At 37.1% G+C, this 14,683-nt stretch overlaps 1 protein-coding gene across 11 annotated transcripts in view; it reads left to right on the forward strand.

The window, feature by feature from the left end:
- CDK14 (cyclin dependent kinase 14) overlaps positions 1-14,683 on the forward strand; it is a 723,056-nt gene that overhangs the window by 478,631 nt on the left and 229,742 nt on the right. For all 11 annotated transcript variants that reach the window (XR_012002660.1, XM_072764239.1, XM_072764240.1 and 8 more), the window contains one exon: positions 11,671-11,791. Coding sequence is in view for 10 of the 11 variants with exons in the window: in XM_072764239.1 (XP_072620340.1) it covers positions 11,671-11,791 (121 nt within the window). In the remaining variant the exon portion in view is untranslated. The remainder of the gene's footprint in view (positions 1-11,670; positions 11,792-14,683) is intronic.

Raw genomic sequence — 14,683 nt, forward strand, 5'->3', positions numbered from 1 at the left:
GTTGAAGATGTGAAGCCTCTCCTGGCTAGCAATAGAGGGGAGCCTCTACCCCAGTCACCCTGAGGGATTAAGAGAGAAAGTGATTCTGGAATCCACTGAGCAAGAGCTAAAAAATAGTGAAAGGGAATAAAGGGGAAAGGAGAGCTGTAGCTTTTCAAGGGAGGACTTAGCCCCTGCCATTTACCTGTCCAGCTGAGAAGGAATGGGGGTCAGGAGGGGGTGCAAAAAATACTTCAGTTTCTGTTTTCCTTCCCTCTGATCCTCTGATCTTTGGGCAGCGTGCCTCCCAGTGGTCAAGCCTAGAACTTCAGATCAAGGGGCCAAGGACTCTGTGATTACACTCCATTTAGTCAGCCTCTGGGAAGCTCAGAAGGTGGGGGTGAGGGAGAGAGTCAAGAACGCATTAGAAGAAGTCAGTGGAGAATATCCAGCAGAGTTATTGCATACACTTCACAGAAGAAGCAACTAAAACTCAGCTAGGTTAACCCACTTGCCCCAAATCACACAGCCTGTGAGTGGTAGTCTCACCTGACCACACAGAGGAAGCTCTTATACACACTGTGTGAAACTGTCTCTTCCTCAGACTATGGAAAAGGAATAGGAAAGACAAACGTGTTGGCTAGGTGACCAGTTAGGAGCTCTTTAAAAGATTCAAGGCTCAGGAGGGTAATTTGAGGAACTAAAGCATCGGTCAGTGGCAGTGAGGACAGGAAGAAGGGGATGAATTTGATGCGATGGAGGCAGGATGGACAGAACTGCGAACCTCAACTTCCTTCTCATAAGAAATGATAATATCATAGGAGGTACAGGCTGTCTTAGATCCTTTCCAGCACAAAAGCACTGTGACTCATCTCTGCAGTGATTGTGATACATATTTATTTCATGGAATTAATGTATTTTTGAAAATGTTCCCCAAATGCTCCATAAGCTTTCTTTTGGAGATTTGAAGTTTATTTATTTACTATATTAATGACACCCAACTCCAGTTACACGACAACTAAGATTATCACTGGGTATCACAAAACATGTTTTAAAATCATCAAAGTAAAGTAAACATCTTCAATACTTTTTAGTAGACATTTTCTTCTAATTATGTCTTTAATCCTGTATTGGGTACAGTGTGGAGACCCCAAAATATAACTTGACCTCTGCTCAAATAGTGTGATAAGGAAAAAGAAAAACTGGGTATTAAAAAAAAGAAAAGAAAAGAAAAATTGGGTAGCAACTGTAAAATCAAAAAACATATTCAGTATGACCCAAACTTTTTTTTTTTGCCTTGAATTGACTCAATAATTACCCCATTAATTTGAACTGATTCATTTGGGCATTTATTGTTGTAATCACATAAAAGCCTCTCATTTAAAAAATTCACATCAAGGGGCATGTGGGTGGCTCAGTTGGTTAAGCATCCCACCTCTTGATTTTGGCTCAGGTCATGATCTTGGGACATGGGACTAAAAGTCTTGTGTCCAGCTCACCCTAAGCTTGTCCCTCTCCCTCTGCCCACCCCCCCCCACCATAAATGAATGAATGAATGAATAAAATCTTTCTCTCTCTTTTTTTTAAAGATTTTATTTATTTATTCATGAGAGACACACAGAGAGGCAGAGACATAGGCAGAGGGAGAAGCAGGCTCCATGCAGGAGCCAGATGTGGGATTTGATCCTGGGAGTCCAGGATCATGCCCTGGGCTGAAGGCAGGCACTCAACTGCTGAGCCACCCAGGCATCTCATAAATAAGATCTTTTGAAAAAGTTCACATCAGTAAAGGCACCTCAAAAGAGCTTTTTCTTGAGTCATTACATGTCCTACAGATAAGCTTTAATTTGAGATTTCTGGGAAAAAAAAAAAAAGGAGCAAGGCCCCCTCCTCATACCTACTTTCCTTTTTTTTTTTTTTTTTAAATGTTTAGCTGTTCCTCTGTAAGTTATCACAGTCTCTGGCTAACTGCTCCATTTCTGGGGCTACTGCTTTCTGCCACTTTCCACTTTAAAACAAAGTGGCAGATGAGAGCTATTCTCATTCCAGCAATTAGACCTTAAGTGGAGGTTTCTGAGCATTTCTCCAAAGTACTTCCTTACCAAATTTTTCTTTTCCTTGAGGACCCATTGTGTGATTGTTCTGTGAGGCTCTCTACACAACATCAATCATTTTCTCTCATTTACTCATATTTTTGGAATGCCCTCCAGTTTGTATTTTCTCCTCACCTCTCTTCCCTGTCCTCACCCCATTGCCCTCTTTCTCCCACCAGGCTGACTTGCCATCACTCCAGACTTGGGAGTCACTCAGTCTATGCCACTCCATCTAGATGGAGCCCAGGAACACATTTGTTCCCAGATTCCCAGTCTTCCTGGGGATGTGATGGCACTGCCTGCATTCATCCTGGCATGGCCACTTATACTGTGTGACCTGGGGTAAATTAATTTCCTTTCTGTTAAATTAGGATACTAATAATCATACTACCTTCTAGGTTGTCATAATGACTAAATGATATTGTATGTCTAAAAATCTAACAGATTACAACTGCCCATTAAATTCTCATCAGATTTACACTAGCATATTAACTGTTTTTTCATATTTTAGTATTACTTACAGTAAGACCAGGTAAAAATACTGCATTACCCTCACCCCTGACTTTTAAAAACATTTTAAGTGGTTTAGGAAGGAAATGGGAATGATTGTTTCATAAGCCTTCCAGAGGAACACTCTAATTTCTTATTTTCCTTAAAAGCTCAAAAGTTAAAAAAAAAAAAAGAAAGAAAAAAAAGCTCAAAAGTTAATGAGATCATATGTTGTCATTTCAAATGTTATGTATATATGATATCATCTTTATACATTGGCCTCTTTCCTATTAAATGCAAAGGATACCTCTGGCATAAAATCATAATTATTTTTATGTAATTTAACCTAAATTATGGTTATGATTATTCAACAATCTATCTTTAACACATACTGATGCATACTCTTAGAATATTTTGGGTGTAATATGTTTTACCTCTCATTGTTAAAAATTGGGGAAAAGGGGCATCTGGGTGACTCAGGTCATGATCTAGAGTTGAAATTGAGCCCACATTGGGGTCTGCTTGGGACTCTCTCTCCCTTTACCTCTCTGCCTCTCTCCCATCATGTGCGTGTGCATGCATGCACGCATGCTCTCTTTAGCAAATAGATAATCTTTAAAAAATAAAATGAAAATTGGGGGGAAAATCAGCATAAATGTGGAAATTCAACAAAATTGCCAACTTAGATTATGAAATTCGTTTTCTATATTGTGTTGTCATCTAGCATTGGAATAATAACTATAGATCCTGTTAAATGAGAAGCAGAAACTAGAAAATGAAAAGTAAGCCAGTGAACTGTGTAAGTGATGTTGCACTCTACTGAAAATGATTTTTCATTCTCTGTGAATGCAGATCATTGAGGTGGAATTATTTACTTAAAGGCCTTTTTAAGAACTTTAGCTTATATTTTCTTCACACATTAAATGAACAAGGTGCTTAGTGATATTTTCTTAGGATCGCTGAGATTTAGTACTTGGATGGACCCAAAATTTCCTTAGTCTGACCCATGAGTCAGCAAACTTTTTCTTAAAGGGCAGATACTAAATGTAAACTTTTGGCCCCAGTCTCTGCCAACTATTCAGCCCTGCTGTTGAGCACAAAAACAGCAGTGGACAATGTGTGAATGAATGGGTATTACTGTATTCCAGCAAAATTTATTTACAAAGACGTGTGCTTGAGGAATCCTATATCAGCACCTTTATTTTCACATAACATAGTGAGCGAATTTCCGTGACTTTATCAAGGAGACACAACTAACTAGTTAGTGTCAGAACCACTCTCAGGCATTTAGTTTTTTCACATCACAGGTCTTCCAATATTCAGGCTAATGCTCTGACAACAAACAGCATATTGCTCATATGGTGGTCAACCAAAGGATTCTGACTGATTGGTCTTACCATCATCACATCTGTTAGTTTCATTTAAAGCAGTATTTCCAGAGAAGTATATTGTTTTTAACTTCTATACAAAATGGAAAATAAAATTTTCCTATATTTGAAATTTAAGTATTTGAGCATTTTCTTTTTTTAAAAAAGATATATCTATTTATCTATTTGAGGGAGATCGAGAACATGAGCAGGAGTTAGGAACAGAGGGAGAGGGGGAAGCAGACTCCCTGCTGAGCAGGGAGCCCAATGTGGGGCTCCATCCCAGGGCCCTGAGTTCATGACCTGAGCCAAAGGCAGATGCTTAACTGACTGAACTACTCAGGCACCCCTGAATATTTTCTTTCCTTTTATTTTTTATTTTTTTATAGTATATATGGGGCAGGTACATCCCCAAATTATTTTTTATGTATTTTTTTATTGGAGTTTGATTTGCCAACATATAGTATAATGCCCAGTGCTCATCCCGTCAAGTGCCCCCCTCAGTGCCCATCACCCAGTCACCCCAACCCCCTGCCCACCTCCCCTTCTACTACCCCTTGTTTGTTTTCTAGAGTTAGGAGTCTCTCATGTTTTGTTACCCTCTGATTTTTCCCACTCATTTTCTCTCCTTTCCCCTATAATCCCTTTCACTATTTTTTATATTCCCTGTATGAGTGAAATCATATAATGATTGTCCTTCTTGGATTGACTTACTTGAGACTCAGCATAATACCTTCCAGTTCCATCCACGTCGAAGCAAATGGTGGGTATTCATCATTTCTAATGGCTGAGGAATATTCCATTGTATACATAGACCTCCCCCTCCTCCTCCTCCTCCTCCTCTTCTTCTTCTTCTTCTTCTTCTTCTTCTTCTTCTTCCTTCTTCCTTCTTCCTTCTTCCTTCTTTCTTCTTCCACATCTTCTTTATCCATTCATCTTTCGATGGACACTGAGGCTCCTTCCACGGTTTGACTACTGTAGACATTGCTGCTGTGAACATTGGGGTGCAGGTGTCTCAGTGTTTCACTACATCTGTATCTTTGGGGTAAATCCCCAGCAGTGCAATTGCTGGGTTGTAGGGCAGTTCTATTTTTAACTCTTTGAGGAACCTCCACACAGTTTTCCAGAGTGGCTGTACCAGTTCACATTCCCACCAACAGGGCAAGAGGTTTCCCCTTTCTCCACATCCTCTCCAACATTTGTTGTGGAAATTAACATGTCTTGTTAATTTGCTCCATTCTCACTGGTGTGAGGTGGTATTTCATTGTGGTTTTGATTTGTATTTCCCTGGTGGCCAGTGATGCGGAGCATTTTCTCATGTGCTTGTTGGCCATGTGTATGTCTTCTTTGGTGAAATTTCTGTTCATGTCTTTTGCCCATTTCATGATTGGATTGTTTGTTTCTTTGCTGTTGGGTTTAATAAGTTCTTTTTTTTTTTTTAAGATTTTATTTATTCATTCATGAAAGATAGAGAGGCAGAGACACAGGCAGAGGAAGAAGCAGGCTCCACGCAGGGAGTCTGACGTGGGACTGGATCCCGGATCTCCAGGATTACACCCTGGACTAAAGGCAGTGCTAAACTGCTGAGCCACACTAAACTGCTGAGCCACCTGGGCTGCCCTAATAAGTTCTTTATAGATCTTGGATACTAGCCCTTTATCTGATATGTCATTTGCAAATCTCTTCTCCCATTCTGTAGGTTGTCTTTTAGTTTTGTTGACTTTTTCTTTTGTTGTGCAGAAATTCTTATCTTGATTAAGTCCCAATAGTTCATTTTTGCTTTTGTTTCCCTTGGCTTCATAGATGTATCTTGCCAGAAGTTGCTGTGGCCAAGTTCAAAAGGGTGTTATTTTCTTTCTTTTTAGAATGTCTGTATTAAAATGTTATGATTGTTTCTGTTATTTAAGATGAAAGAAAAAAAGTCTGTGTCCTTTAGAATAGATAATAGGCATAATTTAGTAACTTTAAAAATTCAAAGATAATTAAATAAAATCAGAGTAGAATAAAATATTGCCTTAACATGTTTAGATGTCTTCTGCACTTAATTTCATCTTATTAGAATTTATTTTCAAAGAGTACTACTATTCAGTTGAAAGACTCTGACAATTGCCAACCAAAACATTCTTAAAGGATTTTGGAATCCTGCAATGACTAGCTTCTGTTCAAATAGAAATCTGGACAGAAAGGAAAACAAAGATGTTTCATCAAAGGAAAGAAAAGGATTTTATAATTGTAATCCCAAAACTTTTTTCCACTTTAACCAATACCATGTGATATTAAGCGTATAAAGTACTCTCAAATACTCACATTTCCTGCTCCTATGATGGCAAAATGGGCAAGGGGATTGGAAGATGTCCAACTTTCATAGTGTTTATAGAGAAAGATTGGACATTGAAGTCTTTTATTATTTTTCATGGTAAAGAGCATCCCACCTAAATTTTAATATCCAATTAAATTAATTTCAACATGTAGGTAATTTGTTTTCTAGAATGTATTTTGAAATTCATAACTTTTTGCCATCAACAGACTTGAGGTTAGTGTAACAATCCAACAAGAGATGAGGGAGACCTAGGAAGGAAGAAGTAAAGAGGGAAATTATAAAGTAAAATCTGTCCAATTTTGTAATTTTGTAAATGGAAGGAGTCTACAATGAAAAAAGCCCGTTGGCTTTGGTGAATAGATGGATGGTGATGTTTAGTGGTAAGGTCTAGAACACTGAAGGAGATAACATTGGTTGGGGAATTGGGGGTGAGGAAAAATGTTTGTAACACCCATGTAAGGTCTAAGTGGACTTTTTAAAAAGAGGAATCGAAAGTTTTAGGGGAAGATTGATGCTAGAGATATTTATTTGGGATCATTAACACACACACACACACACACATATATATATATATATATATATATATATATATATATATAGACAGTAACTGAAGCCATGGGAGTGAATGTCACCCAGGAAAACTTGTCAAGTGCAGAGGGAAGAGGTTATAGCCAGAACTCTGGAGAACACCAGAAGAAAATTATTTTTATTTTGTTTGTGTGATGGTTGTTTATTGATACATGCTAGGAGCAGTGGTATTTTCAAACTGCTTTAGCACAACATAAGATATTAATATAAATCCTCTAGGAGGAACAGGACTTCATTAAAAATTCTTATGAAAAAATAAATTTCAGACCAGTTCCCAGGACTGTGGAATGGAAGGAAATATATATATAAAAGTTTTCCTCTGCCCTTACTCTATGGACTGGTACATGGAATAGCAGTCTTTCCCTTTCCAGCCTAACTGCCAGATGGTAAAATATTACCCAACTATTTCATGTCTGTTTGGAATCAAGTTGTGAAGGAAAGAGCTGCTCTCCTAGAAATATTGATTTTGTGATTATGAGCTTGACTCTCATTTTCTGATTGTTTAGTTTGAGGAATGAGGTATGTTGAGAGAGAAGTGTGGGAGTTGCTCTAATTTAAAACAAAACTACTGACAAGCACAAGATAGTGGCACCTCCTCTGGGAAATGATGGAAACTATTCCTTTATAACATATTTCCATTGATTTTTGCAAGTTCATCTAGCTTTTGCAGTTATTCCACTTAATTAGAAAGACACAAGTCATTGTTGCCAGTTATTTCTCAATTCCGTGGTCAAAGAATTGAGCAGAGACATGGGAATTACTATCCTTAAAGCCTAGTCTAGGTTTAGCAATTTTCTTCCTAGAATTAGGGGTTACTCAGTCCCTAGCCAGTTTTACCATGTGTACAAGAGATGTGTTGAAATTTGAAAGAACAATTAGATATGCAGGGAATATAAAATCTAAACTATGTCTATGTACAGCTAAAATAACTTCTACTGTTTTTGGAACCTGAAACAGTTTACTAGTGGAATAAATACATGTACTCCTGGTCTCAAGGCATAATTCCTGTACTAACAGTGCAGATGGCTGTAGGGACTTGTGGTTGGAGTCATGTTGAGTGCTCTAGGACATCTTTATACCTCTGCCAAGAGAAGAATTGGATAGCTCCAGATCTGAAACCCATGGACAAATCTGAACCAGAGATAAAATCTTGTGAGAAATTACCTATGGATGACATCAAAACATGGCATTAGCCAAAGTTAGGTACACACATTTGAGATAAGAAACCACTGGTTTGACTATATAGCCATAGACAAAACAGCAGTTAAGAGGCAGATGGGGGATGATCCCAGGAGACCGAGTGACTCCTGTTAACTCTTCTATGTCTGAGAAGTCAAAGGAATAATTTTAAAAGAAAGGGAGTAGCCAAGAGTGTCCATTGCAGCTTTGAAAGCTATTTGGTAAGGCCTGAAGAGTGTCCATTGGTGATGCTGAACAACTGGTCTGTTTAGGGCAAATATTGGAAGCACTGTCACATGATTTATTCTGTGTTCCTGCCAGAGGGTAGAACCAGGCTCAGGGTGGCAGCAGATGTTGGATAGATATCTCATAGAGATATGTAAAGGAATTCTTTCATTGGGTAAGAATGAATAATTGGCAAGAGGGCTTGAACAAAAGGATGTTTTACTCTCCTCTAGGGTTTTTCATTAATTAGAAATAGTAACATGTTAACGTGGGATACTCTGAATTGTTATGTAAGCCATTTTAGATGCCCATAGGAACATGCACCCTTTCATATGCACACACTCAGCCAGAGTGGTAGTGTTCAAATAACCTGTATTCATCAATTTAGTATTTCACTTTGCTTTTTGACTTTCAGTTCAAACTAAACATTAATATAAGAAGTTTTGATAATAACCCATGAACTTCATCCTTTTTAAAAGGTAGTGTAGCTCTCTTCCTGTAGTGTAACCATAGCAACTGACAAGGAACAGAGAAAGAAAGCTTTCACACATGCTGTGCTAATTAATCCTGTCCTACAGTTTTCCTTCAGCTGGAGGAGGCAGTTTAATAAATTCTGCATGAGTAAGCATGTTTTGATGCATGACTGTAAATACATGGCAATATCTTTACCAAAAGTATTTATTAAAAATGTAGTTATCTATTCCTACTTCGAGGTGTACTCTTTTTTCAATTCATTGTTTTAATAATTGGCTTCCTCCCTGAAAAATTTTGGGATCTATTTATCTTTTTAACTGAACAGACATATTTTTAAGATGAGAGCCTTTTGTTTATCAGTATACAGGAACACATTCCACAAGAAAATATCCTAATTGACGTATTAAAGTGAAATGATAGAAGAGTTTTTCTCAAGCAATGCAGAAGAGTGTATCTTAAAAATACAGTAACATTCTTCAATATGACACATTAACATGCAAACCATTTTAAGAAACTGCCTGAGCACCTTGAAAAGTTATGCATCACCAACTCATTTTCAGTCTTTATTTGGGATGTTATATGACTCATGTGAGTGGTGTTTGAACAGTCCTTGACCTAAACCTGAGGGAAGGAGGAGAATAATGGAAACAAAGACCTTTCTCTTTTTATATTTTTCAGGCATATATAGCCAGTTTTGCAAACTTAAGTTCAGAGTGGACATAATTGACCTAAAATCACATAATTATTTAGAGCTATACTTTTTCTATGTTATTTTGAGGTCTTGTTCTCTCTTTAAAACTGAAAATGCCATAGTTTTCTATAACTAGTCTGTCTAAGCTGTCAAAGAAAATCTCAGACTTTTTTTATGCTCCTATGCCTCTAGCCTTGCTTTTTGTCAACGGGGCCTCAGGAAAACCAAGGGAATCCAGCCTGACTGTTTTTTGGCATCCCATTTCACTTGACAAGAGCATATGGGACAAGTCAGAATCTATTTCAAGGACTTGTACTTAGCTCTTTGGTCTCCCTAAAGAAACATGCTCATTTAAGGAACTAAATCTTTTGATGGGATTATTAAGTTCTGGAAACATTTTACCATACTGATTGTCCTGTCTGTTGTTCAGTTTTACCTGTATTGAGGTAGGATAAAACTTTGCAGAGAAAAATAGAGGTTATCATGGAAATCTATTATTAAAAATAGTCATTCCCTTCATGTGTAGACAAGTTGGGGACCATATATATGTGTGTATGTTTGTGTATAGTCTGTAGTAGATTTTAGTATGGAATACTTATCAACATTAACCAATTTATAATACACCATTGTGCTATTATAAAAATTGCATTGGAAAAAAATTGAGTTACTGTAACCATAGTTGAATTAATTAGAAATTATTTGTCTCATCAGCTGTTCTATTAATTTTAACATTTTCATATGATACAGTGAAGGGCATATCAAGTATTTAATAAACAGGAGAAAAATCATGTTCCTAAGTACTACATAGGAATGTAAATAATAAGAACATTAAAATGAATATGATATGGTACATTTAGTATAAAAATATTACATACATTTTGAGCCATACAATAATTAATAATACTTTTTCACTTGTCATTAATGAACATACTCTGAAAGCAATCACATTATTTTCTTCTTCTTTTAAAAAAGAACATCTAGGGGCAGCCCTGGTGGCCCAGAGGCGAAGCGCTGCCTTCAGCCCAGGGCGTGATCCTGAAGACCTGGGATTGAGTCCCATGTCGGGCTCCCTGCACAGAGGAGCCTGTGTCTGTGCCTCTCTCTGTCTCCTGTCTCTCTCTCTGTGTGTCTCATGAATAAATAAATAAAATATTAAAAAAAAGAACATCTATAGATTTTGTGATATTAAAAGGAATTATGTATTCACTGTAGAAAACTTGGAAAAAAGCTGAGAAAAATGCATTAAGTAAAAAATAAAATGAAATAAAAAACTGAAGCATTGCCTGAGTGGCTCGGTGGGTAGGTGTCTGAGACTTGATTCTGGCTAAGGTCATGATCTCAGGATTGAGCCTGTTTCAGGCTCCTGCTGGGCATGGAGGCTGCTTAAGATTCTCTCTCCCTCTCTCTCTCTGCCCCTCCCCCATCTCCCTCTCTGAAAACAAAAACAGAAATAAAAAACTGGATAATCCCACTTTCCACAGCCAGCCACTAAAGATATTCAAATATGTTTTGCCATTCTTTTTTTATGCTGAAGTATTTATGGTTAAGAGGTTAAGCTGCACATAATCCATCACTCAACATATTATTGTGATCATTTCCTCGATTTTTAAAATTCTTACAAAACATTATATGATATCTCATCATCTCTACGTTTCAGATTTAATTGTTCCTTTATAATTGTTATTTAGGTGGTTTTCAAATGAATAAACATTTCCTAGTGTGTGTTTGACAGAACACTGAAAGAAAAAGAAGTTTTGGAACAACCCTTTGAGGAAAGCGTCATATTCTCTTAGATTCACAACACACATAAAAAATTAAGGGAACTGGGAAGTCTTACAGTGTGAAGACCTGTTTTAATTTTTTAAACCATCTTTTCCCAAGATGATTTGACCTTGAAATCTTTTCTTATAGCACTTAGAACTCTCAGAACTAGGGTTCCATGAAACATTATTTGGAAAGTCCAGGAAATTTCTAAGCTTCTGTGTAATGTCTAATAGTTTATGAATCATTTGTTGACTCTCCTAGGGTTTTATCAGATTTATGATCCTTGATTAGGAAATCTGAGTGGTTACTGGCTATTAGCATTATTTGAAACAGGTAGACTACAGTATACTTTCCCCAGCCTTTCTAGCAATCTTGACATTGTATTTATGATCCTGTATTACAATGTTATCTTTGACCCTTTCAAACTGTGAGCAATCAAATTTAAATTCCCTTGTTCTATTAATGCCTATTAAACTTCTTTATGTTTCCTGTGGTCCACAGGTCTTGCAAGAGCAAAATCCGTCCCTAGCCACACATACTCCAATGAAGTGGTTACCTTGTGGTATAGACCTCCAGATGTCCTCCTGGGCTCAACAGAATATTCCACCTGCCTTGACATGTGGTGAGAAATGAAAGATTTACTCTAGCTAATCTATCTGTAATGCTTGGTCTGGGTCATGCCTAGACAAATATTCTAACAGTTTGAATGAAGATTAATGGTGCAGGAGTGTTTGCTGATGTGTGGCAGTATTGCTGGGTTTTTAAAAAAACATGATTGGGAATATTCCCTAATCAGAGGCTTCCTTGCAGATGGTGTCTGGTAATGGTTCTTGATGGACAGAGGCAGAGCTATTTTTCTGTCAGTACAGTGATTTTTCTCCCTGAGGGTCTTAATTTGTGGTTCTATTTTATAACGAGGAGGTATGGATCTCCCAATAGCAGTAGGAGTGGGAAATAGTAGGAAACATGCTTCAGTTCAATAAGAAAGCTCAGATTAAGTGGTCTGAAAATTTTGGTGTGACTTTTAATCACTAAATTTGGTGTAGTACACTCTTGAGAGCTCGGTACAAATTATCCAAAATGAAATAAGACAATTACTTTTTAAAAATATCACAATAAGTTGAATTTGAGGAGAGTCTCAGTTTCACATGACAGTTTAGCAAAACTTAAAAGCCTGTTTAGGAGACCCAAAGACTGACAGGATTTAATGCATGATTACTATTGAAGTATAATGAGTTCACAATACAATGTGATCTAAATCAAATAAGGGAATAATCTTGTTTTTAGTACTCAGGGAAGGCTTCCTAGAAACTTGAAAATGTCCTCTATTAACAGAAAAATCCCTTTTCTAGACTCCCAGTTGTGTTCAGAGTAAAACAATTCACATTGCACTTGTTCTATTTTATCCTAGGAATCATCTCCCATGAATGATTATGCCCCCATAATACAAAATTTAGTTACAAGTTCTTGCAATGTTTATGACCTCAATAAAACTTTAGCATGTGTTATTTATCTTCCTGCCATGTACTTACTTCACTGTTCTTCCCTCAGTAATCTTGGCTTTTAGTAAATTAGGCTGTAATGAGGCCTGGCTTCTTTCCTGATGTTTTTGATCCAAACATTTTATAGTGAGAAAACAATCAAGTTCCTTGTGATGTAGGGCGCAGTGTAGATTTTCTCAATTTAGGTTCCAGCAACACCCCCCCAACCCCTGAATAATAGGATTTCAGGATCTGTGAAGCCACTGAAAATATATGCAACATTTTATGTACACATGAATATATTTATTTTTATGGGATGTAGATCTGTAGCTTTCAGTAGAGCTATAAAAGAATCTAGGTCATCAAAAGCCTAAAATCTATTGTCATAAATTTTGTAATGCCTCATAATAAATCTAATACCATTATAGTGCATTATTTCAAAACACTGAGAATAAAGATGACCATCTATCATTAAGCAGCTGAGCTAATTCATTTTTTCATCAGACTTTTTGGCCTTTTTTTTTTTTTTTTTTGCACAGTTGTTTACACAATTAAATTTTTTCTCCCAAGACTAGGCAGGGCTTGGGCAAAAGAGGTATTTTGATTATTAATCATCAAGGAGGAAGAAATTGGAAATAAGGGTCAATTACCAGGATATCAGTTTCTCATTCCCTTCCTCCTTCCTGCCTTAAGTTGAGAGTTGGCTATACAAATAATCGTTAATAATATTCTTGAGTTATGGAGTGTTTTCCTCTCTTTTTTTGAGTATGAAAATTCTAGATTGTCTTTCAGAGAGGGCAGCTAAGGATGCCGCTAATAGGACATAGTTTGGGAATATTTGTGGCTTGGAGCCAGTTTTCTCTTAGTGCTTGGCAGTTCGATTAAGACTCTACACTCATAATCGGAAGAAGCTGTTTTTATTCACTAGTGGCTAATTTTTTCTAATCCTTTACAAGTGCTCTTTAAAGTAAAAAGAACCACATGGATTATGACTTGCTGATATGTCTGTTTCAGATATATGGTATTTGATTTGCAGTCTGTGCCCCCACCCTTGTTTTTCTCTCATGCATGTGTGTGTGTGTGTGTGTGTGTGTATTCATCCTCTTTAAGAAGGCTTGGGTGCTTTCTGCCAATTTGCTTTAAACAGAGACATGATGAAGCAAAAGAAGACTGTTATTTAAGTGGAAGGGAGGAAAACTGATACAAAACAGAAGACCCTAAATGCCCTTTTGTCTGTATGCCAAGATTATTCATTGCCAAAACCAAATAGTAAATGTGTTGTCTTTGAGCAGTTCCCATGCTTATTGGCTTTCCATTTTCAAGCCCTAAAATCTAAGTTATGTCTATGCTATGCCTGTCATTTTGACTCTGATTTCATTCCAAGCCATTTTCTAAAAGCCATTTTGTTATAATCCTATAAGTCACATAAAATGTATGTATTTTTACAGTTAGAGAGAAGTTCACAGGGCACTGATTTTTGCATAATCAGTGACATCGATGCTGAGTATTCACAGAACTAGAAATGGGACTGTAATTGAGTCATGGCTCAGCTGCACCAAAGAAAAATACAAATATGAATGCATGGACAATAGTGGGGAGGCAGGTGGTAGTGGGTTCAAGCTATTTTTACAGTTCATTTACCATCCTGGGCCAGTAGGTAGTAACTAAAAACTAACGATCCCTCCACAGTGTTACATTTCCCAGTTTTCTGTTTAAATAGCCACAGGCAATAAAAATATTAATGAAGACACATATGCATTAACATTGGCAGCAAGCAATGGAAAATCAGAGCTCACTGTATTATGATTTACTAGTCTCGGCCTCCAGCACTGTGGCAATGTGTAAATATATGTGCAGTTCGAGAACTCCTAAGGAAACCTAGATTTTGATGCCTTTGTCTCCTTCTCAGAAGGAGGATGTAAGCAGAGGAGTGAAATTGGACATTGTCTCGTGTATAGCTTCTCTTAATTCTTGGATTTTATAACTCTATGAAAGTCAAGGCATAGGAAATCATCTTTAAGCTTCTAAACCAA

This window comes from Vulpes vulpes, chromosome 7 (assembly GCF_048418805.1).
Source record: "Vulpes vulpes isolate BD-2025 chromosome 7, VulVul3, whole genome shotgun sequence".
Classification (NCBI taxonomy): Eukaryota; Metazoa; Chordata; class Mammalia; order Carnivora; family Canidae; genus Vulpes; species Vulpes vulpes.